The sequence below is a fragment of the Parus major genome, chromosome 4 (assembly GCF_001522545.3).
Source record: "Parus major isolate Abel chromosome 4, Parus_major1.1, whole genome shotgun sequence".
NCBI classification, from domain to species: domain Eukaryota; kingdom Metazoa; phylum Chordata; class Aves; order Passeriformes; family Paridae; genus Parus; species Parus major.
The window spans coordinates 37,593,141-37,617,611 of record NC_031771.1 but is presented as its reverse complement, the minus strand read 5'-3'; the positions used below and the strand labels follow the sequence as shown (position 1 = coordinate 37,617,611).

The 24,471-nt window shown below is 37.8% G+C and overlaps 1 protein-coding gene across 1 annotated transcript in view; it reads right to left on the bottom strand.

The window, feature by feature from the left end:
• Nucleotides 1-24,471, bottom strand: part of SNX25 (sorting nexin 25) — a 71,245-nt gene that overhangs the window by 41,998 nt on the left and 4,776 nt on the right. The window contains exons 2-5 of the mRNA XM_015624415.3: nt 21,194-21,410; nt 8,651-8,823; nt 7,609-7,795; nt 1,855-1,925 (exon numbers count right to left, since the gene is read on the bottom strand). Coding sequence (XP_015479901.1) covers nt 1,855-1,925; nt 7,609-7,795; nt 8,651-8,823; nt 21,194-21,410 — 648 coding nt within the window. The remainder of the gene's footprint in view (nt 1-1,854; nt 1,926-7,608; nt 7,796-8,650; nt 8,824-21,193; nt 21,411-24,471) is intronic.

Below are 24,471 nucleotides of genomic sequence, written 5' to 3'. Positions count from 1 at the left end.
ACCTGAGTGGAATAACTGAAATTAAAAATCTGCCTTAAATTTGTGTGAACAATAAAAAGATTGTATTTGCATGCCTCTGTTGGGCATACTGTTTCACATGTGTCAAGCAAAAAACATCACCTTCTTCAGACAGCGCATTGGCTGTTTAGTAAACAAAAGGGTCCCAATGGCCAACAGAGTCAGCAGTGGTAATCAACCCTTAAATTATATACAAGGTTACCATAGGAACAAACCAAAAATAGAAGTCCATATCATAATACAAAACTTCAGTGCACCAGCTAGTGAAATTTCTGTTAGGGTTTTTTTTTTGTTTGTTTGTTTTTTTTAGTACAGGTAGAAATCAAGAGCCCATAAAAATGCAAAATCAACTTGACCACATGCCACCAACTCTATAATATTTTTGTACCTGTTCTGCATTACCAGACAATTGTAGCTTCAAAAAGCATCTTCTGTTCAGTATATAGAAGAGTAGATATTTAAACAGAGAAACTCAAGTGAGATAGACGAGAATTAATTAATAAATAATTAACTGTAGGAACCATGTTTTGTAGAAAAATATTCCCCAAATCAATTAGTGTCTCAAAAAGACCAACGGTAGCACAAATGGAAATACAGGCTTAGCAAGATTTGATTTTTCATAATGTTCTCAGAGTAAAATTCCCTGATCTTATTTTATTACTTTATGGCACAGACTTTCCATTCAATTGCCTTTTATCTGAAAAATATTAATATCTATTTCTATAATGTACATTTAAATAAAAACTGATGCCTACTTTTTCTGTTATCTTGGTTTGATACAAGAAAAATGTCCTACTGGAATGCACATTTAGCTCTATTTTAGAATATAAACAGAAAGCATTATCATTGTTGACAACCTTGTACTTTCTGAAACTTCAGCGTGGACCTCAAGCTCTTCATATTGCCCAGAATTTCCCCACCCCACAGTATGTTCATTTTCTGTTTCCGCATTTTTCATTACACTTCAATTACTTTTTAATATTTTCCATTCTGATACAAGGAACTAGAAAAAGAATTTATTTTTTTAACCTAGAGAGAGATAGAGATTACATGAGAACCTAAAATCTTCTAGATTTATTTATAAAGAAATTGATTTTACTATCTGTTTCCTTTTTTTTTATGCATTGATACAACTAAAGTACACCTGCCTAAGCAATGATTTGGTGTATAATTTTGCCATAAAGATCATCTCCTAAAGATATACCTCAGTTTTTACATATTTTGAGAGCCATAAAAAGTAGTATATGTAAAAAATGCAAGTAATGTAATATGCACTGTATATTACAATGTTATAGTTACAATGTAACTGTAATATGCACTGCTTTTAAAAAGGCAGCCATTGTCAAATCATTGCAGAAAGATTTAAGAGAATTCTTTTTTGCAATTCAAAAACATAATAAACATAATACATTGAAGAATCAAAATAAAGTCTGACTGATAAATTATGCTGTATCATTCCTTATTCTGTGTTCCAAAAAGAGAACAGACAGATTTTGAAGAACAGATTATATGAAGAAGGAAGTGGAAATATGATTATTAGCATATGAATTTGTAACATAAGAAATCCCAATTGCAGCAAGTTCTGAATATAAGTGTATCATAGATGTGACCTTCATCATGATTCAACATCTTAGATGAAGACAGGGTGTGGGGATAATCATACCATGTGAGCTTCTGGAAGATTCAGAAAAATTAAACAGAACCAAAATACTAAAGGTATAGCATTCCTAAAATCTGTCTAAAACACCTACACACACTGATTGCATATGTATGGCGGGAGTTCAAACAGCTTTTCAAAATGAAAACAACAGATGTGACTTCAAAATGGAATCTTACCTTTCTGTCTCTTCACTTGGGGAATATTGCTGATTGTGGTTGCCTGAACTATTTCCACTACAATTTGATACCTAATTTTAAAAACAGTAGGGAATAAGGGTGGAGAGAGGGAGGAGAAGAAAAAAACATAGTATTAATTTTTTACAATATGTTCTTCATACAGCACACTTAAGAGTTAACAAAAAACAAAATACTTCTACTTCCTCCTCACCTGGAAACAGATTAATGTCACAGTATACCTGCAACCTAAGGAGCACTGTGCACATGGAGCAAGGAAAAGAGATTATCTTGAAACAAAAAGGAAACATTCAACAAACAATAACACTGCCCTCTTCTCTCAACTGATGGCATTGCACAGACAGGTAATAATCAGTAAACATAATATAAACTCACACTCTGAACATTAAATATAAGTTTTCTGTAGGAAACCAGGATGACCGTTCAGTTAAAAGAAAATAACTGTTTGTAAGGTTCTTCCAGCTAATCTACTCCTTACATATATGGAACGCATATGAATTTGTAGAAAAAACCAAATTACACTAAAATATGTAAAACATCAAAATTCTGCATTCCAGGAATAATTAAAACATATTTATTACCTAAAACTATACTACACAATAGCAGACAGTTAATGCAGCTAGCAAACTGAATTTTAGGTAAAACTGATTTTGTAACTAACAAATACTATGCACTTAACTGTCAGTTAAGTCTTTCATAAATGTCAAGGTTCTGGTCACAACATATCTGCTTTCAATGCATTTACTTTGGTAGCTATTAATTTTGGTAAGAAAGAAGTATTCCAGTCAATTTGCTATCTATCAAGTTAACTCTTAGATGAAAGCTGAAGCCTCCTGGAAAGGCTGCTATTTTTGTGACTACTTATTCTCCATTTAATAAGAAACATGTGATCCTACAAACATATTTCCCTTCTTTCATGTAAACTTTCTTCACCAACATGACTCAATTTCCCCCATTTCTCTTGTCTCCTATAACTCTTTTAGGATTGTGACTGTCTCTGGCTCTTTGTATACAGTTTTATATGCAGGGCATACACTCACAACTATGTTTCCACTTTATTTTCTGTAGCAAATTCTTCAATTATCGAATTGAGACATGAAAACCTGTTTGAAAACCTGTATTTTTGTATCACTACTTCCATTTGCCATTACTGTATTTTGATTGTTTCCACCCACGGCCACCAGTGCCCAGTCTGTCAGAGGAAGAACAGCACCATAGTAAGGGTGGTGGTGTGGTGTGTAGGAAGTCCCATGATTAATTCTCCACTCAGACAAAGACTTCCCAAGTTATTCAGGGTAGCTCAGACTTTTGATGCATTGATTATGTGATCTGTAAATGCACTGCAGTGACACTCATTCACCTCACTCAGGTGTTGTAGGCTGTGAAATCATGAATTTATCAAACAAGGTACAGAAAACTAACTGCACATGGAAGGTAATTCCCGCTTATCTTGCAACTTTTTTCCTTCCAGATTTACACCCATTTGTTCACATTCACCAATTCATGTGCTTTTATTACCAATACTTAACACAGCATCTTTTTTCCTGTTCAGTTCCTTTAAGTATGGGAGATGCTTGGAGTTACATGCCCAAAGATTCTATGTAGTCTGTTACTCCCAAGCACCAGGCTCTTGCTGCAACTACTCAATGGGAGTGCTGTACAACACTGCACCACAGAAACATCCTCATGCTACACTGCCAGAACATGACCCTTTTCTCCCTCTAACTGTTCCAAATATTCTAGCTGCTAGATGTTCTGTGGTGTTGGTGAATAAACATCTAAAGACATTTTAAATGTGATGTATTAATTTAATTTCTAAGAAGTGACTGTACTTGATAAACTGGACCTTTCATGGTCTCACATCCACATTACTTCCTTCTTCCCTATTCTTTCTTATATTCATTCACTTCTCTCATTTCATAGGTAAAAGATGATATTAAGCCAGTAGTCATGCTCTTTCTTACCATGAATTGAGACTTTCTGCTGGTGTAATAATAAATATCAGAATAAAAATAATGCTGATCCTGAGAGCAGAATAAAAACTATCCAACAGCTTATTTCCTTACCATTATTTTTTCTCAACTCAATGTTTTTAACTCAGCATGTCTCTTATCTTTGGTCTACTTCTGACAGAGAAAGTAAATGTTTCACATCTGATGTGAAAGAATTCATCTTTTCTTCCTTATTTGTAGCAGAATTCCAATTAATCCATACTGACTTCAGTCTGAGGGGAAATGAAGGTGAAATTTCACCGTTTCACTTTTTCTTCTTGAAAGACAACACCTTTGTGAAAACTTGGTAATACAGGAATAAAAGTCTGCCTCCCCTCATGACAAGCATCAAAGAAATGAAACATTAGGAAGAGTGAGTTTGAAGGACATTTGTGCATAACATACAATGGTCCCTTCTGTGAAAGCTTTGTTGGTTTGTTTTTCTCACTCCATTCCTCTCAACAAATTCAGCTTTTCAGATGGTAAAGGCATGATAGGAAAACAAGCAAAAATCCCCAAAACAGCTCCCCAGAAATCAGCAACTTCCCTTTTATGAAAATATTGTCTCCCCTGATTTCTCTATAAAAATTAAAGGGATATTTCCACAAAACCAGTATGTTCCAAGAGATTAAGTGACTAAATATTAGTGGTTCACTATAGATACAAACAAACTATGAAACAAAGTTCTCCAAAATTAATATTAAGTAGTTACTGCATCATTTAAATACATTCCAAAAAGCAATGCAGAATATCAATACAATATTTCTTCTTAAGGTAGCGCTTGTAAGCTAGGAGCAAAACAAGATTCAGAAAATCCTAGCACCATTATTATCATTTCAGGCAGAGCTGTTTGCACAGCAGAGAGCTTTACACTTGCTTACAAGGAGACCCACATAGCCTCCCTCTTTTCCAACTTCCTGGATGAGAGCAACACACACCACCTTTCACCCACAGGTTTCCACTGAACCAGCCAGAGCTTTTCCCTGCCTTCCCCACCAAGAATACCTGGCTATAATCACAAGAAAGCCCAGCAAAACTCTGTTAATGAAATCAGCCTGCATACATCAAGGGGCACCCAGGAGTCCAGGCCTTCTTGACTGTGGTCAGTCAAGAGTCTGAGGAAATGTTTATCAGTGTCTCATGGCCTCTTGAACTTAGCAAGGTATTTTATCTTTATTTTATTAAATAGATAATAACGAATCTGCAAAGATAAGCATGACAGGAATGTTTAATACAAAATAACGAGTTCCCAGCAACTGTAGGGCCTTCAGATAAATTTCCCTCAAAGCTAAGCTTACACGGAAAATTGCTACTGCTTGTATGTGTTCTTTACCAAGATCCTATCTGTCATATTACAAGTAACAGGGGGAGGCTTAGAGTTCATTAATGCCCTGCACTAGCTTAGAACAGACACTGAGAAATTATTTCCAAATAAAACAAAGAAAAGGAATTCTTGATAAGCATTATTACCCAGAATAGCATCAAACTGGGAGACTCTGTTTAAGTAAAACATGCCAGTAATTTATTTGTTATAAGAGAACGGGAGGCATTTTCCCCATTCCCATCACTCCAACAGACTCTTACTGTGCTCCTCAGTGATAAGTGCACAACAGCTTATTTGTTTCTTCCTCTTTAACTCCTTTATAGATTTGCCCTGTGGTTCAGTGTTGTGAATTACAACCAAGTACCACCCATTTTGTTTTTGTTTTTTTTCAGTCCATATAGGGACCACTGTTTAGCTGTGTTAATGCAAATCTGCAAGCTTTCACTGGTCAATCATGAAAGCTTTGCCAAATAGACTACAGAAATTTGAGATGACTACGGGTTGGCCCATCTCTGTCTGAGTGCTCCCACAGTGCTGGAACACAAAGAATGGGAATGCCTTCTCCCACAGGAAATGCTCTTCAACCACTGTCCAAGAGACTGGATTTGTATAAACAGAGGAAGGAAGAACACTGCCTCCAAAATCAAATACTATTCATCTTCAAAAAGAAGATACATTTTCTCAGACAGTTTCCATTAAAATACTGATCAGCTCAGACTGATCAACATTTTGTAGTGTGTAGAGGAACACATTTCAAGATGATGGCAGTTGGACTTCATAGACTAGAAAGGAATAATCTAGGTGCAGCCAAAACCACATTATTTCATAAAGCAGATCTGCTCTCTGGTATTAAAGAATGCAATTTAAAGTGACCTATCAGCTAAAAAGAGAACACACTAAGCATTAATGTGCTTGAACAACAACAACATAAGAGTTGGGTTTCTTTTGAAACAAGCAAATCCATTAGTGTGATTATGCTAATAACTGTGTCAATTAGGTTTTAGGCAGAGTCTAATAGAGACTAATTTCTGCTCTCAGGAAAGGCACACTCTCCCAGAGTAAAGAGCAAATTTTACAGCAGATGAACAATAAGTAGCCAAGCAACAGAACCATTTCACCATCACCTAAATGTATTTTCCTATATCAGAAATGCAAGTGGTTTCAGAATCAAAGAGACGAACAAGAGGAAGTACTGTGTTATTTACGAAGCCAGCATACTCCATCCCAGTAAGCCACCTCTTGGCCTGATCAAGCCAAGCCTATCTATCAGAAGTTCAGAGTCACAAGAGAGGACACAGAATTCAGCAAATGTAATCAATGTGCATGTGTATTTTAGATGTTGCTGCAGTCATTTGAGAAGAGAAAAATCTGGCCTGCAGCAGCAACAGAGGTGAGTTGGGAATAGGAAAAACTACCAGTTCTGGCTGGTGGTAAGAGCTTAGGACAAACACTCCAAAAACTGTTACAGGGATCCTCCAAAGCTTTGCTCTGCTCAACAAAACCAACACAAGGACATCTAGGGAGGTTCTACAACAACAGTGTATCTCTGTTCCCTGCTTCCCAGTCAGTTGTTCCTTATTCTTTCACGTAAATCAGAAATCAGAGAAGAAACAGCTGTAAAGATAAGGCAAGCATAAACAACTGTCTCTTGGGCAAGCAGGCATGAGATGAAGGTAATAACTCATATTAAGAGGAGAGAAATAAGGAGAAAGAGATGAGACTAGGAGTGGAATTAGTGTAAGAGTGAGCAGTGATGCTATTTGCATTAGAAAACAAGACTCATGATATCTAGGAGCTCAGAGATGTTTTTTCTGTTTTCAGCAAATTCTGTAGAGCTCATTAATATGGTTAAGAAGGAAGCAACTGAGAAACACATCCCTACAATAGTCCAGGAAAACCTCTCATCCAGTGGTAAAATGTGCTGGAACTCAAACCTCTTCTTTCTATGCCACAGAATCACAGCAAGCTGCTCTGAATGCTCAGTGTCCCTAAGGTCACTAGAGTTCACAGTCACTAGACCACCCTGACCAGTCATAATTCATAAAGTTAATGAGGAGAAAACCATCCACACTAACAGAAATTCAACATATTTCATCTAACTCCACAGAGGAAAATTGCAAAGAAGAGTTCAGTATGCCTTTCATACATTTCAAGCATTTATCCATTTCAACAGCACAATCATCTCCAGTACAGTACTAAGCAAAACTTTTATGCATTTTCTGCCACTGAGCTAAAATGCTGATTACATTAGAGATCTAACAAATGTAGCAGCTTATCATCCTTACTATCTCTGCTTCACCAAACAAAAAGAAATCTAAAACTAAATTTAAAAAGAAAAATCACAATTCATTCAAATCTTAGTAATGTGCTGGAAAAGAAGCATGTTCAGTTTTGAATGAGCTACAGTGAAACACTAAATACCTCAGCTGTTTCAGGAACTCAACATCTGAGCTGCTGTTAATGAGCTTGATGAACTCCTCGTAAGAAGGAGCATATGTGTAGTCTTTCTTCTGATGCTCATTCATCTGTTCTCTGTACTCCAGCTGGCTGAGTAGCATTCGGTTAATGTAATCTGGATCACTGAGCAGTTCCACCACTGGTTTCAGTACTGGAGAGGAAAAAAAAATATTTTAGAACAAAATCCTTATGTTGAAGAATAACTGCAGTCTTGCAAAAGAAAACTACAGATAAAAGGCAAAAATAAATATCCAAGTTTTTAAACATCAAAAAATCCAAAACCAGTCTTCTGGACCACACAGTACATTTGATATTGCTTATATCTTTTTGATAAAGCTGGTTATTCTATTACAGAAATTGATGAACATTGACAAAGCTGAACTCTGTTTGGAATATTCCAAGTGTTTTTGTTCTTTATGCTGTGCGCTCTGAAGGCTATGACATTATAGCCAGTATAAATGAAACTAAACTGGATTGCATAACATACTAGGGACTTCAAAATTTCTGAATTTGACAGTGACAAAAAATGCATACCGTATCTATAAAGTGTAGCTGATAAAAGCAAACTAGAAATCCCTTAATTTAAAAAAACACACTGGATAAATCAAAGTGTAAAATAATGAATTAAATATAATATCATGATTCAGTTATAGGATCCACAGATTTAAGGATGTGCTTATTCATCTGAATGAAATATAAAAGGCCAGAATTATTCATATAATCACTATAAATAATGCCAAGGAAACCTGCAAAAGTATTCCTCTGTGAAGAAATAGAGAATGAGAAAGGACAAATTGTATTTTATCCTGAAATGTGATAAACAGCCTGGCATCAAATCATGAGAGTTAAGCAAGTATATGCTTGATTTTGTGAATATAGTGTCTTACTGGCTATCACAGAAATTAAATTTCAGAATGTAAAAGCAAAGCATCAAAGACATGACAACTTTGTAATTGCTAACATTGTACATGTACAAATGGTTAACCATCTCTTATCTTTGATCTACCTTTTGTTGCAAGTATTTCTGCAAGGACTATGCGCAAGCTGACAGACTGGACATCCTTTGAGGGTAGGAGACAATACACCAGAACTTGAGAACATTTTTGCAGAAATCTTACTTCTTCATCAGAGCTCCTCAAGCAGGAGTGCAGCAAAAAAGGTCTCGGTGGATCTTCCTGCCTAGAGGGAGAAAAATAAAAGAAGAGAGAACTTGGGTGCCACTTGTATCAGAAGTTATCTATGATCATCACTTGCTAATTGATATAATGCTGCAGCACGAGCACTGGTGGGTGGGTGCTGTGCTGAACATGGACAGCAACATGCTGCTGGGTGAGTAAGTCCATGATGCACACTGTTGTTTGCAGACTTCTCACAAACAAGTTTTTGGATGACAGCTCTGAAAGAAACAGGGAGCAAATCTCCCTTACCTTGACTGTGTGCCAAATACTCTCTAGTTTACCTCCTTGCAGGTGCCAATGGTTTTCTGGACTTTTACGAACATGTTTTACTGAACTCATTAGTGCAGGTCACAGATGTATCTTTTCTTTATACAAAAACTGCTGTAAAAGCAGAGACAAGGTACCATAGCAGTTCTTTTACGGCCACATGCCTGATGTGCTCCAATCCATTTTAACAACAAGGTGACCAAGCCAGTGGTTCCAGACAGACACAGTGTCACCTGAGAGGCACCACAGTAATTTACAATGGCAGCCAAGACTGGTCATCAGTAGAAGTCTCTAAGGTGCAACAAAGGCTTGTATCTGTCATGTTTCATACCAGAACCTCCTCCTATTTTCTATAACATCTGCTTTCCTCACAGAGCTGGAGGCTGCCATCCTGGTTAGGTTAGGTTGCTGTTCTGACCTACTCACAGAGCTACTCTAAGCCCATTGCCTCTGTTTGTGGAAAACGTGACCAAGAACTGTATATAGTCAAAACAAATGTTTTCAGTTAGACATCACTATACAGCCAATAGTGACAGACAGTATTGTATTATAACTAATTTTTGCTAGTCAGTTCAGGAGGATGAAAATATGTTGGAACAGTAACATCTCTGATTTTGTTCTACTAATACAATAATTAGTCTTAATCAGACTAAAATTAGTTTTATAATTAATTTTCAGAAAAACAGATGTAAAGATGACATTTGGGTTTGATTTATCTAACACCTTTAACTCAATCACAAATCAAATGTTTTGTTTGCAAACACAGATCATGAAAGGTGTTTCAATTGTTAGAGGTAAGACAAATTTCAAAGCAAGTCCCTTGGAACATCTTGGATATAAATACTCTTTTCTGTGAGTAGTGGTTCACGAAGATGACGTATAATCTTCAGTATCAACCAGTCCAGGTGGTGCAGCTGACTGAGCTCAGAAAGCTGTTTATCTTGTTCTGGTAGGATCTTTTCTCAGTGACAGCTGAATACATAACTATTTTCCTCAGTGGATTTCTACTCCTCTTGCATACTCCAGACATATCCTGAAGCCTCCTCTACACCACATCAAACATTCCCTGTCATGTTCTCCCTCAAAGGCATTCATTATTTATCCAAACCTAGACGTGTCCTAGGCAGATTACTGACAGAAAGTCTGGGTCATTTACCTACAGCCACCTCTTAATGTGGAAGTAAAGTCTTCCAGACAGGTTGGTGCACCCAAAGTCAGCCACTTAGAAACACAGCCAGAAGCATATTCAAAATGCTGGCAAACAGGATGACTCACAGTGAACAGAGAATTATTAAGATTGAAAAAGCTCTTTTAGATCATCAAGCCCACAACTACACCACACCTTTAAGTGTCTCATCTACATGGATTTTTAACACTTCCCAGGAGAGCCTCTTCCAATGCTTGACTATCCTTGCAGTGAAGAAATTTTTCAAAATAATGTAAACCTCCTTTGGCACAGTTTGAGGTCATTTCCTCTTATCTTGCTGCTTGTTACCTGGGAAAGGACTCAGACCCACACCTGGCTCCAACCTACTTTCAGTCAGTTGTAGAGAACAATAAGGTTTCCCCTGAGCCTCCTTTTCTCCAGACTAAACACCCCCAGCTGCCTCAGCCACCCCTCGTAAGTCTGTCTTCCAGATCCTTCCCCAGCTTTGTTGACCTTCTCTGGACTTGATCCAGCACTTCCATGCCTTTCTTGCAGTGAAGGGCCCAAAACTAATCCCAGAATTCAAGAGACAGCCTCACCAGTGACAAGTACAGGAACTACTGTAGTAATTCCTGTAGCTGGCACTGAAGTGATTCCTGTGTATTAACAACCATGATACAGAGTTAGAACTAAAAGCAAATGGTGACTGCTTTTTGACCTGTGAACATACCCCATCTTTTTTGGACACCTTATTTCTGGAAGATCTTGCATAGTGATTAGTTCAAGTTATACTTTCACAGCACATGCAAAGCATTAAGCAGAGCCATAATGCACAGAAAATTTCTGAACTGAGATTAGCCTTCTTAGTCTTCAACATCTATCTATAAGTCTCCTGAGGAATGCCAGTCTGTTTGGGACTACAAACACACTGGAGCATTAACTGTACCTACAGTATCACCCATGCAAGAGAAGTCTGTCTCCCTATTGTAAAAATTTATTCCCAGTCAAGAGCCAACACATACAACATTGCTGAGCTGGACCTATGCCAGGACTTTTCTGACACACAGTCAGGAGAAGACAAATGGAAAATGGAACAGAATAAGTAAGCACATACGTAAATATTTTGTTCTTACCCTTCTAATTTGTCTAATGTGTTTCTGCCTACAGGAATGCAAGGTGGGGGGGAGCAGAGCTGCCTAATTTCCAGTTTACAGGACATTCAAGAAAACCTTCACTTTTTTCCAGAAGTTATCTCCATTACCTAAGAAGATATGACTCTCTAGAACAGGTTTTCCTACCCAAACTATACCTACATGTGATCTAAAAAGCAAAAGGGAAGGTATTTATGAAAATAAGACAAACAAAGTCTTCAGGAAATTCAACTCTAAACAAGCCTTGCCTGTCAATGCCAAACAGTTCTGTCAACAAATCCTGCAGCGTTCATCAGTGTTGGGCAAGAGAAATAAAAGAAAGACTGAAAGCAGGAGAGGAAGCTTGGGGGGAAGCTTAACAGCTACAGAATAAATCAATATGACAGTGATAAAACAGACAAGACAAAACACACTGGTTTATATCCTCCTTTGCATTTATACAGGAAGCTTTACAGTTCTATTTGTCTCAATATTACCATTGACGAGTTTGCAGGGAAATACTGTGTGTCAACAAAAGGTCTGGCCAGTAAACAGCTGCCTTTTTAACCCAGGTTTACCCTTCACTGATTGACATTAAAAAAGAGAGTAGTGAGCAATCCCAGAAGTATTAACACCACTGTTCAGCTACCAAACCATGTCTGTTTACTACCTGGGAACAAGACCTAGGATGTCCTGATCAGGCATATTTTAAAGGCTTGATAAAAAACCTAGATCTTCAGTTCTGTGAGAATGTGGCACTGTCCATTTTGCAGAGACCAACAGGAAAAGCAGAAACTTAAGTGCAATCTGCATACATGTACACAAAGCAGAGCGCTGCTACATCTCTGCAGTGTCAATAAAGATGTTAAGCACTATTAAATAACCCCAACAGTAACACAGGCATTCTTTTTTTTTCCTAATTCCAAACATGTATTATTAGCACTGTGTGGTTGGATTTTCCAAAGTAATCACATTTTCAGATCAAATTCCCTTAGTAATCACAGAAAACTGAACTAAAACTGTGTGCAGATATTTTTAGACAGAGCTTTAAAAGCCCAGTCAATTAGCCATAAATTCTGAGCACAACTGTGTGCAGTGAACTAATATAAATGTGGCATTCTAGCAAATAGTTCCAAAACAGGCATGATACAAGCTCTGTAAACCAGGCTCAATTAATCTCCTTTGGACAATATTCGAATAATGCCAAGTGGCAACTTAATTCATTTGTGTCTTCTTGAACAATTAAGACTGAAGTAATAGTGACAGTAGTTGTCTGTCAAAATGCAGGTGACTTCAGTGATTAAAAACAGTAGACAGAACATATGCTCTATACAGTATTCTTATAGATCATATCCATCTTCCCTCCCCCATGAGCTACAAAGCCAGCCTTAACCTTGCCCAAATTCTTTTTCTGTAATTTTACAAAAAGCCAACTCTGAATTTTTAACACTATCCAATACTTTTATATAGGGTCAGAAAGCAAACAGATTTCCTTCAGTTGCCCCTCAAAGCACTGGAAGATTAAGCAGCAGAGTACAAATATAGATCCATAAATAGGACCTGCCAAAGTGAATTCCTTTGTACCAAGTCTGTTCCAAGCTGTACTTTTCTTTGGGAACAAACTGACACCTACGGTAACTATCCTCTGCTTGGAGGTTGCTTCATGCATTTACTGCCTGTGTATCCCACTGAGTGTCATCAGCATTAAAACTTTACCCTTTACTGCTGCAGCCTACAGTTCATCCAGCACTTTATAATGGAAAGCATAAGACCAGATTTGCTGCAGTATTCCTGAAGAGAAGCAGTTAAAACATTACCAGTCCTATAGAAGTATCATCATTTCCCATACTATAAGTAAGGAACTCTGAGGCAATATCAACACCTTTTTAACAACAATACCTCATTTCTCAGGAATACAGGACCTATGGCCATTTCATAAGACCAGAGTACCACCTGAGCTTCCAGGTTTCCCAATACAGCAACACCATGGAAATATTTTTTTTCTGAGAATCTACTCTAGATATGCATATTTTTGACAAGGACCATCTAGTAATTGTCTGTATTATACAGACTCAGGAGTATTAAGACTTGGTATGTGTAGTTGGATGTATGCACCTGACACAAAGCATCTTTGACAAAAATAAGTCAGTTTGGTTTGAAATTAGGCAGTAAGCAAATTTACACACACATCCTCACCCCTAAAAAAAAAACCAAACCAAAAAAACCCTTGTGCCCCTCAAGAAACAGTGAACCAATAAAAAAAAAAACCAAAATAATGCAAAACAAACAAACAAAAAACCAAACCAAGCAACCAACCAAAGTTGAGAAAACCAAGAAAGCCCCAAGCAGTCTGTAAATGTAACAATTCATCTACAGGAAATTACTTAAGGGAGGGAGGGATAGATAGATTAGATAGACAGAGTTTTTTCCTTCAGCCTTGACATTTCTTTCAAGAGACAGCCTTGCAGAGCTCTATTTAAGTCTCAATCAGTACCATTGTGAGCTGAAGCGCACGTGCAACTCTAAATAAGTGGCATCAGTATATTCAAGATTCACCATGCATTTTCATTAAACCAACTCTGAGAACTACCAGAACCATAAGCAGGCTGCATCTCTTCGTCTGTATCAGCCTCAGAGATGTAAGCTTCTTGACAGTGCAGCAAAGTAAAAACTGCTTGATCTATTTGAGTCCTCTAAGACAGAAAAACAAAAATTTAGACCTTTACAACCCAGAAAAAAAGTATCTACTTAAAAAAAAAAAAAACAACAAACAAAAAAAAAACAAACAAAAAAAAAATCACATAAACCCCAGAAAGCACAACAAAAAATAGAAACGGATAAAACAAGATATCAGAAACAGATTTATCAGGGTAAATCAGCAAGTTTTATAAGTCATTTCAACTAATGTTGCATAAAATGGTGCATAAAACCCATTATTTATACATGCCACAGTTACCTCTGTCAGGAAAAAGCATTTGACACATTGTATTAGTAACAGAAGCAAAGAATTTATGAATGGCTTACAAACTGCGGTATAACCACATCAGCACCAGGATGTCCTAATGCTTATTATGGTGTCAAGGTTATATTCAGTCATTAAGAGGAAACCCAAAGTTCCCACACTGAGGCTTGAAAGCAAATGGTGAGCTTTAGACCTGCTGCTACCCATGGGCTGAATTTAATAACATGCTCAGGCCTTGGTTTTTCATGACTAATTTGCTCACAGCACTTTCATACGTAGCTGTTCTCATTGCAACAAATCTCTACAGCTTCATACTAATCCCCTCGATACACCTTTCCAGAGGCTGACTGTGATAACCAGCTCTAAGTATTTCTGGTTCCTGGCAAATGGAATAATAAAAGAAAAACAAGACCAGTAGGAGGTGTTTATCCAGACAACTTGGATGCATCTATGGAATTAATCAAGTTAAATCTCAGGTGTTAAAACTCCCTCTGTATCAGTCTGCCCTTGATCAGTTTGTGGTGGCATCCCCTTTTATTTTTACTATCTTATCGCAATACAGACTGTAATCACAAAAAAATTTAAGTTATATATTCTATACATGCCAAGGTATTCACCTGGGCCAAGAAAATGAGGAGTTATTTTCTCTCCTTACCCTGTCAGTAATACACAGGAAACAAAAGGAACATGATCAAAACATGCATGATACAAACTTTAATCCCCAAACAGCTTACCATACTGATCACTCAAGCACCAATTTCCCCACAACACGTTCCCCCCCAAACACTTTCCAAGATCACCGAGTTCTTAACTAGAGGTTCTGAATCAGCATTGGTAGCAGCCTGCTGACCCCAAGCATTCATTTATTCATTTTGCTAAATCATAACTTATGCTGTAAATCTGGGCACAAACATGCACAAAAACACTTCAGCATATCCCAACAGATGCTGTGCAGTAGATAACTGGCCAGAAGCAGCCTGCAATACCCCATAATTTATATTTGCAGAAACCAATTCTTCCTCTGTCTCTGGGGTCAAAAGTGCCCCAGCTGTAGGTTAAAGTCAGAACACCCAAAACTAGAAGATATATGGGAAAAAAAATATAATTAAAAAATAAAATATTACTAAAAATAAAAATAAAACCAATGTCATTTTACCTCTTCTTTCTGGGGTTTCTTCAAAAAGCACTGTTGTCATGGGGGTTCAAGACACAATGATTAACTATCTTCCAATCCCACATGTCTACTCTGCTGGACTATTCTGGGTTTATTTTCTTCCCAATGGCTAGTATGGCACAATATTTTGGATTTGTGCTGAACACAGACTGATAATATAGAGATAGTTTTGTTATTGCTGAGCAGCACTTGGACAGCATCAAGGCCCTTTTCTGCTTCTTGATTCACCCCACTGCTGGGGGTGCACAAGGAGTTGGAAAGAGACAGGTAGGACAGGTGAATACAGCTGACCAAAGGGATATTCTAGGCCAAGTGGCATCATGCTCAGTTTATAAAGATGGGGAAGAAGGAGGGGATGGATGTTTGGAGTGATGGTTTTTGTCTTCACAAGTCACTATTAACACGTGATAGGGCCCTGCTCTCCTGGAGATGGTTGAACACCTGCCTGCCCATGTAAAGTGGTGAATAAAATACTTGTTTTGCTCTGTGTAAAGCTTTTGCTTTACCCATTAAACTGTCTTTATCTCAACCCACCAGTTTTCTCACTTTTATCCCAAAAGTCCTCTGAGCATGCTGGTGGGGCAGTGAGTGAGTGAGTGGCTTGAGTGGGGCTATTGCTGGCTGAGGTTAAACCATGGTACCTACTTATCTAATGCAGGCAAATCTTATTTTGCCTACGCTGTACCCTGCAAAAAAATAGGGTTTTATCTATGAAACGTTAATAATTTTGTAAATATTTAGAGCAGTTATTCTTAACCCAAAGAAAGGGCAAGGGAACTCCCTCTTCCTTTCATGTGGACAGCTACACAAAAAGACATTTACTATTTGTCTGCACCTTGCTTAAGTCTTTCCGGTACTGTTTCATCCAGAACAATAGCTGCTTCTAGCTTTCAACAAATATATCATGGTACCAGAGCCAGGCTACATTCCTGGGATCAGATAATTCCAGCTCTCAAAATGTACACTGCCACCACAGACAACACTGCACCCACATACCAACATGACCATTTCCATCATTATACACCACCTTACTCAACTCACAGTCCACCATTGATCACAAAATGGTATTGCCAGTATTCAACTTGCTTATATTCTAGTTAAAGTAACCAAGGAAAGACTCCTGAACAAGATATGAAAAAATGAAGGAATAAAAGGTGCTGTGAAACATGAATGGCCAAATACTAACCTCTTTACCCTTGCAGGATGCACTTGCCTAATCCTGTTACAAATGCACTCCTGATCCTGTACATATGGGAAAAGAGCAGTGGCCTCTCAAAATAAATCCAAGTCTGAGATTTCCTCCATATCTCAAATTCATAAACTAGATAATGCTGGACACAGGAAATTATCATATTCCATTTCTATACACCACACCAATACCAGAAATTAAATAGTTTCCTATCTAAATTATTCAAAATGCCACAAATTTTCTCACTGAAAATTGACAGTTTCCTTTGAAACCCCAACTGAATCTTAAAGTACACCCCAGCGACACATAAAAGATGAAAAATTTGGGAGCTGTCTTGCCTACAGCTTGCACTGCGCTGTGTCACTTCAGACAGTTCTGCCCATGGCTAGAAGTGTCTCTGCCCTTATTTCACTCTGTAGATGTATGTGGCATGGACAGGAAAGACAGCTGCTGTTAAAGAAAGCCAGGGGATAAAACAAAGAAATGGGAAACAAACCTAACACTACAAGGTTCCTTTCTCCCAGTGCCCTCTCTCCAACTAGCCACCATGAAAGTGGACTCCCCTCTTATGAAAGAATCTCATAGAATGGTTTGGGTTGGAAGAGGCTTAAAGATCACCTAGCTCCAACTCCATGCCATGGGCAGGGACACCATCCACTAGACCAGGTTGTTCAAAGTCCCAGCTAACCTGGCCTTGACCCATACTTTGAAGGGAGATAAGGTCTCCCAGCCCTTTTCTTCATTTCTGGCCTCTGCTGGCTATTTACCTTGAGCTGTTTATCACCAAGTGGATTTTTGATATGGTTAAGCCAGAGGGAAAGCAGGAGCAAAAGAAAGGACTGTAGCACCCTTCCTCACTCTGAAGGGTCTTAATCTATTTTTATCCCCTCAGACACCCTGGTTAACCACAGATTGAAGTTAGTCAGTGAAAGCAGAAAAGTAAAGAAATTTGTGTGTCCAACATGCACCTAGTCACAAAACACATGAACTTTTCTCTGAAAAAACAAGACATCTGTCCTCCTGGGCACAGATGATTCCTTTCTGCTATATCAGTGGATTATCTGTTATCATATAGGAAAACCAAGGAAAAAAGGGGCTCAGGTGGCACCTCCTCCAGAGACAGTATTAGAGGTATTAAATCTTCATAAGCTGCTATACAATAGACAAAATGCCCTTTACCATGATGCTGCAATATAAACTCAGTGGCAGAAATGATGGAGCACTCCAAGAGGTATCACAGCAGGATAGATATTTCTCTGTAATTTCAGCCTCTGTTCTACTATACTTATTACCCAAAACTAACTGGATTTATTATGAGATACAGAGAGAAATGTGAATGCCAATTTACATTTATCACTGTCTTTAAAACATTAACAGAAAGCAAAGCAGATCAAGAAGATCTGTGTTCCCTACCTTAGGAAGATGAATTCTTCCTGTTTGAACTGTGGCAATCGAACTGTGATTCAACACAGTAACAGCTGAACACCACACAAATTTTCACTCACTCCTGCACCCTCCTACAGTGGGAGGAGTGAGAAAATAAGAAAAAAAGGTATAATTCCTGACTTTGGGGTGACCTAATTTCAGCCTTCAGGTACCTGAAAGCAGCTGAAAAGAAAGGTGAAGAGAGACCATTTACAAGAGCCTGTAGTGACAGGACAAGGGGCGATGGCTTCAAACTGAAGGAGAGTAGGTGTAGACAAGATACTGAGAAGAAATTCTTCCCAGTGAGGGTGGTGAGGCACTGGAACAGGTTTCCCAGACAAGTCATGGATGCCCCATCCCTGGAACTGTTCAAGGCCAGGTTGGATGGAACATTGAGCAATCTGCTCTAATGAAAGGAATCCCTTCCCACAGCAGGGGTATGGAATTAGATGCCCTTTAAGGTCTCTTCCAACCCAAGCCATTGGATGATTTGAGACAAAGTTTAATAGAACAGAAAAGGCCATGGGGGAAAAAAAAATAATAAAAATAATAATAATAATAATAATAATAATAATAATAATAATAATAATAATAATAGAATTAGACCATATAACACAAATTATGCACAATGCAAATGCTCAATACCTGCTGGCTAAAGCCCAGCCAGTTCCCAAGCAGCATCTCCCAGACAACTTTTACCTCATTTATATACTGAGCATGACACCATACAGTATGGAATATCCCTTTGGCCAACTGGGGTCTGCTGTCCTGGCTACATCACCATCCAGCTTCTTGTGTTGCCCACCCTCTCAGCCTCCTCACTGGCAGGGCAGTATGAGAAGCTAAAGTCCTTGACTTAGCATAACACTGCTTAGGAACAACTAGAACACCAGTGTTACCAACATTATTCTCAACCTAAATCCATAATACAGCACCATATCAACTACTAGGGATAAAATTAACTTTATCCCAGTTCAAAACCAGGACAACAATATAGAAAATAATTAAAGTCTCCCAAGCTAGAGGTGACATACTTTTTAGTTCTCAGTCTATAGCTTAAAATGTCAGCAGGTTCTAGCACAGTAAACTCCATAGCAGTAGGCAATTTGTATAAAACTCAAATTCTTGTTAAAACTACAAATTCTCTCAAATAGGAAACACTATCAGAATATTTGCTGTGCTTTCAGGTTTATTACATGCATGCTCACGTCACTCAGCAGCACAAATTCCTTCTGTAGTGTATGAGCACCATGTCACCTTTCTGCTGACTTTGCAATAACCTGTACAAAGCATTTAAGCTGTTTCTCCATCTGCTGAGAAATGGTGAGCCCTGTGCAATTTCCATACAGCCCCATGGACATTTTGAGCAAGTTTGGATGAGCAGCATGAGGATACTCTAGTGCTTTACAACTTGCATCATGCAGCATCATGCTGCTGATCTGTCAAGCATATTAAAACCAGACCTTTCTCCTTGTGAATTCACAGCCTTGCAGTCTGCAAAAACAGTCATTGAGTCCAGTTCCAGCCTCTATAAAGTGTTCAGTTAGAGCTGTTGGGTTGGTTTGGTTGGGTTTTTTTCTAACCTATTACACTAATTCTTGATAGGACTTTTTTCATTCCCATGTTGATGCAGTCTGTCCAGAGTTAAGGTGCATTTACTACTTCCAAGTGAAAAAGTTAACCAGAAAATAACAAAAAGAATTTCTTTTAGTTCTACATAGTGGAAATAACATTCCAACAAAGACCAGACGAAGAGGTCATAATTCTCAGCAAGTAAGAAACCTCACCAACAATCAGCATTAATAATACTTAATAAAATTCTTCAATTCTAGGTCCTACATCCCCAGCTTTAAACAGAAAAACATTCAGATTTAAAACAAAAACAACAACAAAAAATTTAACTTCCTCATTCTTTAGCTGTTCAAATTCTTCTCAAAAGCAAGCACTTTATTCTGATAAAGAACAAGTGCAAGCATGACACTTAAAAATCAAGGAGCACACTTAGGAGTTTTATCTGACCAAGAGATTTCTACCTCATTGCAGAGCTAAACGAAAGTAGTATATAGAACCCACTGCAAGACCTACTGCAAAGTACATACCCCTTAATTTCTTGTTTTCTTGAATGTAACCATCCTTTAGTGTCTTTTTTGTCCTATGCATTAGCTTCCATAAAAATTAGCTAGGATCTACCACAAATATACTAACGGTGTCTTCTAATACAGAAGAGAAAGAAGTGTCAATGGCAACAGACTAATCACTGACAGAATACAATTGTTCTTTTTTGTCTGGATCTAACTGTTGATAAAAACTTCACAGAATAAAATGTACAGTCTAAATCTGAATGACCAAAGAATATTCCAATTAGAGTCAAAATGCAGGTAAGTGCAGATATAAGACCAAATTCCATGCACAATTAGACAAATTGTGCATTCAGATGTGGGAACTGCATAGACTAAGAGATTTAAAATAACCATTTGGGTAAAACTCTCATGTTCAGGGGAAAGCTGGCTTTTTCAAGTGGACAAAGATCCTTGCCAAAGAAGAAATTCATTAAATTAGCAAGATAACTTAAGGAGAAAAAGAAAATACAGCCAACAATTTTTCCACTATAAAAATCTTGTTACTGCAGGAGAGGTCACCTACAGAAATCACAAGGCTTTGCCTCCCAGGGCTAGAAGAAATGGAAAATTGAATGGAATGACTCCTGGTGCTGTTCTGGGAAAGGTGCAAATATCTATCTTCTTGTCTGTTGACTGCACTGACAGTGGCCCTTCCTTCACCTGCATGTTCACAGTACTTCACAAGAGCTGCTCACACAACCCACCTCCTACTGTGAACAAAGGATTCACGGATTAAACTGAAAAGAGTAGTGAATCCAAACTCTTAGAAAAAGGAATCCAAGTCTTTCCTTACAGACGTCCTGAAGCCTGCTTGATCTCTAAAACTGGTAATAAGCTTGAACTGTTTTATCAGTTTCCTACAAAAGGATTATCCACAGTCTTCATCCCTTTGATTCAGCACATCTGTAAGTACAGAGAGAAGCAGAAAGTTCCAATGAAATGCAGTTTTGTTTTTACCTGGCATTGGCTCCTTTAAGGTCACAGAAGTGTGAGAGTAAAGCTTTCACCACATCGTTGCAGACAACTTTAACTACATCAACGTGACTCAGCCTCTGTCGCAGCTGCTTGGCAATCTCCCAAAAGTCTTCAGAGAGCAGCTGGTACAGCTGCCCCTCATCTCTGCTGAGTTGCCCATACCAGGACAGGATGTAATCTCTATAGCTGTAGTCAAACACTGAAAGGAGAAACAAAACAATAAATAGCAAAAACTGCAAAAGGACAAGGCACACCGAGATAGGAAAAATGTAGTCCTCCACCCTTCTCAAAAACTGTATGGGTAATAGGCTCTACATCTTCACATCTACTTCTTGCCAAAGAAAGTCAGGTTGGCAAGGTTACAGCAGTCTGCACCTAACAGGTTACTGCAGGTCACTTTGCAAAGCAAAGCTTTTAAGTGGATTTGCTCAGACAGTCAGGTTACCAGCCACAACCTCAGACTAATACCTGTCTCTCAGCAGTGGCTTTGGTTATATGAACTATCATCTAATCTGACTGTGCCTAAAATGTTGCAAACTGAAGTCAGCTTTCTTTACATAGGAACTGAATAGTCTCCATTCCAATGTCATGGCTAAAAAGGGGAGGTGGTAAGATTTTTGGATTTCCAAAGACATATACAACACAGAGCACCACCACTGAAAGTACATTATAGGATCAGAAGTGTTAAGAGAGAACAAGTGGATTAGTGAGACCACATGAACTTCAAAAATGACTAAGCATTCCAAACCATACTAACAGGTAATAACCAGTATTACTGTAATTGCAAATCCCATGGCAACACTGTCTTCTACCATTCTGACCTTGCTTTTTGACATTTGTGTGTCACCAGTTTTACTGATGTTTCACTCCAGCAAATGTCCCTGGAGGTCTGAGGGACAAGGAGATGTTCAGGGAAAACACATGAACTATTTAGCAGTTGCAGCAAGATGGGGGAAAAGCTGGAGTTGTAAGAGTCTTTTTGCATCTACCAGAGGGATAACAAAAAGGGGAGAATAAAGTTATGTGCCTGCTAACTTGAGCAACTTCTTTACTAAACAAGATGGTTTCAAACTTTCAAATCAAAAGTCCATCTCGTTCGTCAGTGTAAGCCTGTGGTGCAAAGTAATCATAAGACTCCACAGTTTCTTACCTTCCACTTTGATAGAAGGTGTTTGTTTGGTAAATGATATAAATTATTAAAGTCTCCCTGGCACTGGCAACAGTGAACTAATAGCATACTATTAGGACAAAAACTTAAATATTTTCACCTGCCTTTTCAGGCAAAACTACGAACATAACCTTGATAAAAACATTTCCAGGGAAACGGCTAAAACTGATAAGAAGTTTCCAGTCAAATGCTTGACAAGCAACCTTACACAAGTTTATGAAGAATGCAGCAGAGTCACTTCAATGAGTATGCTGAAATATATAGCTAAAAGCCTTTTGCTAAGTAATTTCAAGACTTTAAAATTAATAATTGAGAAAAAAATTCCACAGTTCTGTAAACAAATACGTAACAGGTTTGAAGATCTTTTTTTTCTCTAATCCAGGAGAGAAAAAAGTATGCAGAGCCATATAGCAGGATTGGAACTTCCAAAATACTTTTCTAAAGTGTATGAACTATTTCACTGAAAACTCTCACCCACAAATACTACAGAGTGATAAAACAGTTATAAAAAGTAGTGGTCTTCTGATGAGCAAGCAGAGGAATAATCTGTTAAAACACCACAGAATAGAGGGAATAGCACTTTAAAATCTGACATTTTATTACTTATCTCAAGTCTTCTAATACACATTTTAAAAATTTATTTTTCCACTGCTGTTCCCATGTCCTTCTGCAGCCACCTTTTTCTTATAGCTTACTTACTCTCTTCTGTTGCAAGGTCTGAAACACTGTGGAAAGCTGATCACAGTACACATTCTTCCCTTTCATCTAATCCCTAAGAGATCAATAATTTCTCATGTGCACTTGCAACACACTGCATTGTGGTATTTTTTCAATCAGCCTCACTGGCAGGTAGTGACTTTTCAGATTTTACTACAGAATCCTCCTCTCTATCCTTTGCAAGGATGAAAAGTAGCTGTTTCAGCATCTTTTGCCCAAGAAGTCAAGCCATGTTATGGAGTGGTGGCTCCTACAGAAATCTGTTCAACAGAACTCTACAAAGCAAGAGCACAAGAACAGAACTCGCATCCCAATTCCTTAAGGATATATTGTCTTTCAGACAAAATCTATTCCTAATGACTCTTAATTTATAATTTTTTTTAAGCAACTCCACTCCAAAATGAGCTCAGTTTCCAGTATTCTACATAATACATTTTTTTTTCATTCCTTTTAGTCATTCATGAATTCTGTCACATTCAATGCAAAACAGCCACTAAATCTATTTGCAATATCAAGTTAGAGACAAAAGATCATCAATCATCACCAAAAATCAACCATGCAATTATGAAATATTTCATTTGTCTTTAACTCTGCCAGTTACATACTTTCAACACCTTGAAAGGATTAAGGTGTTAAAAACACTACTTTAAATCCTATTTTCCTACACCTGTACTTTACAGCTTTCTTACTTCACATGTCTTCTGTAATTTCCTTGTTACTTCTGAACCTTGTTGCTCTTCCTGCATCACAACAGTACTTTTCTCTATAAAATCCAGGGTTCTTTAGAGCCCAGGATGTATGTTCAAGTGAGCAGTGAGACAACTTTTAAACAAATAAAATTTAAAAACTATATCAGGCACAGACACTAACAACAGGCAGTTAAAGACTGAGTAAGACACTTCCTTGTGTCATCCTGGCCATGGTGTGCAGCTGCTGCTTTAGTTTCATGCCCACTGATGCAGCTGGTGCCTTTTCAGCGCTCTAAAGAAATTCAGAAAATAAATATAACAATTTTATATAGAGCAGCTTGCTCTCTTCAGAGGAGGATTCTGCTCATGCATCTATTCTCATTATTTTTATACTACGTGTTCTCTAAAACATTGAAAACAACAGTCAGAAGACAAGGAGGGAATAAAAAAATAAGCACAACACATTCAGGACAGAACCTTACTCCCATTAACTCATCTACTACAAACATAAAACAAATTTCTTCTGATCAAATCAAATGCAGTGACCACAATGACTCTGGTGCAAAATTGTAGAAATTTCTACTGTGTTTTCTAAATTCATTTAGAAGACCCAAGTCCCAAGTTGTTACAATGTGATTAAATGCCACTCCCATGTGAAATTAAGTTGAGCTTGTTCCACTACTCTT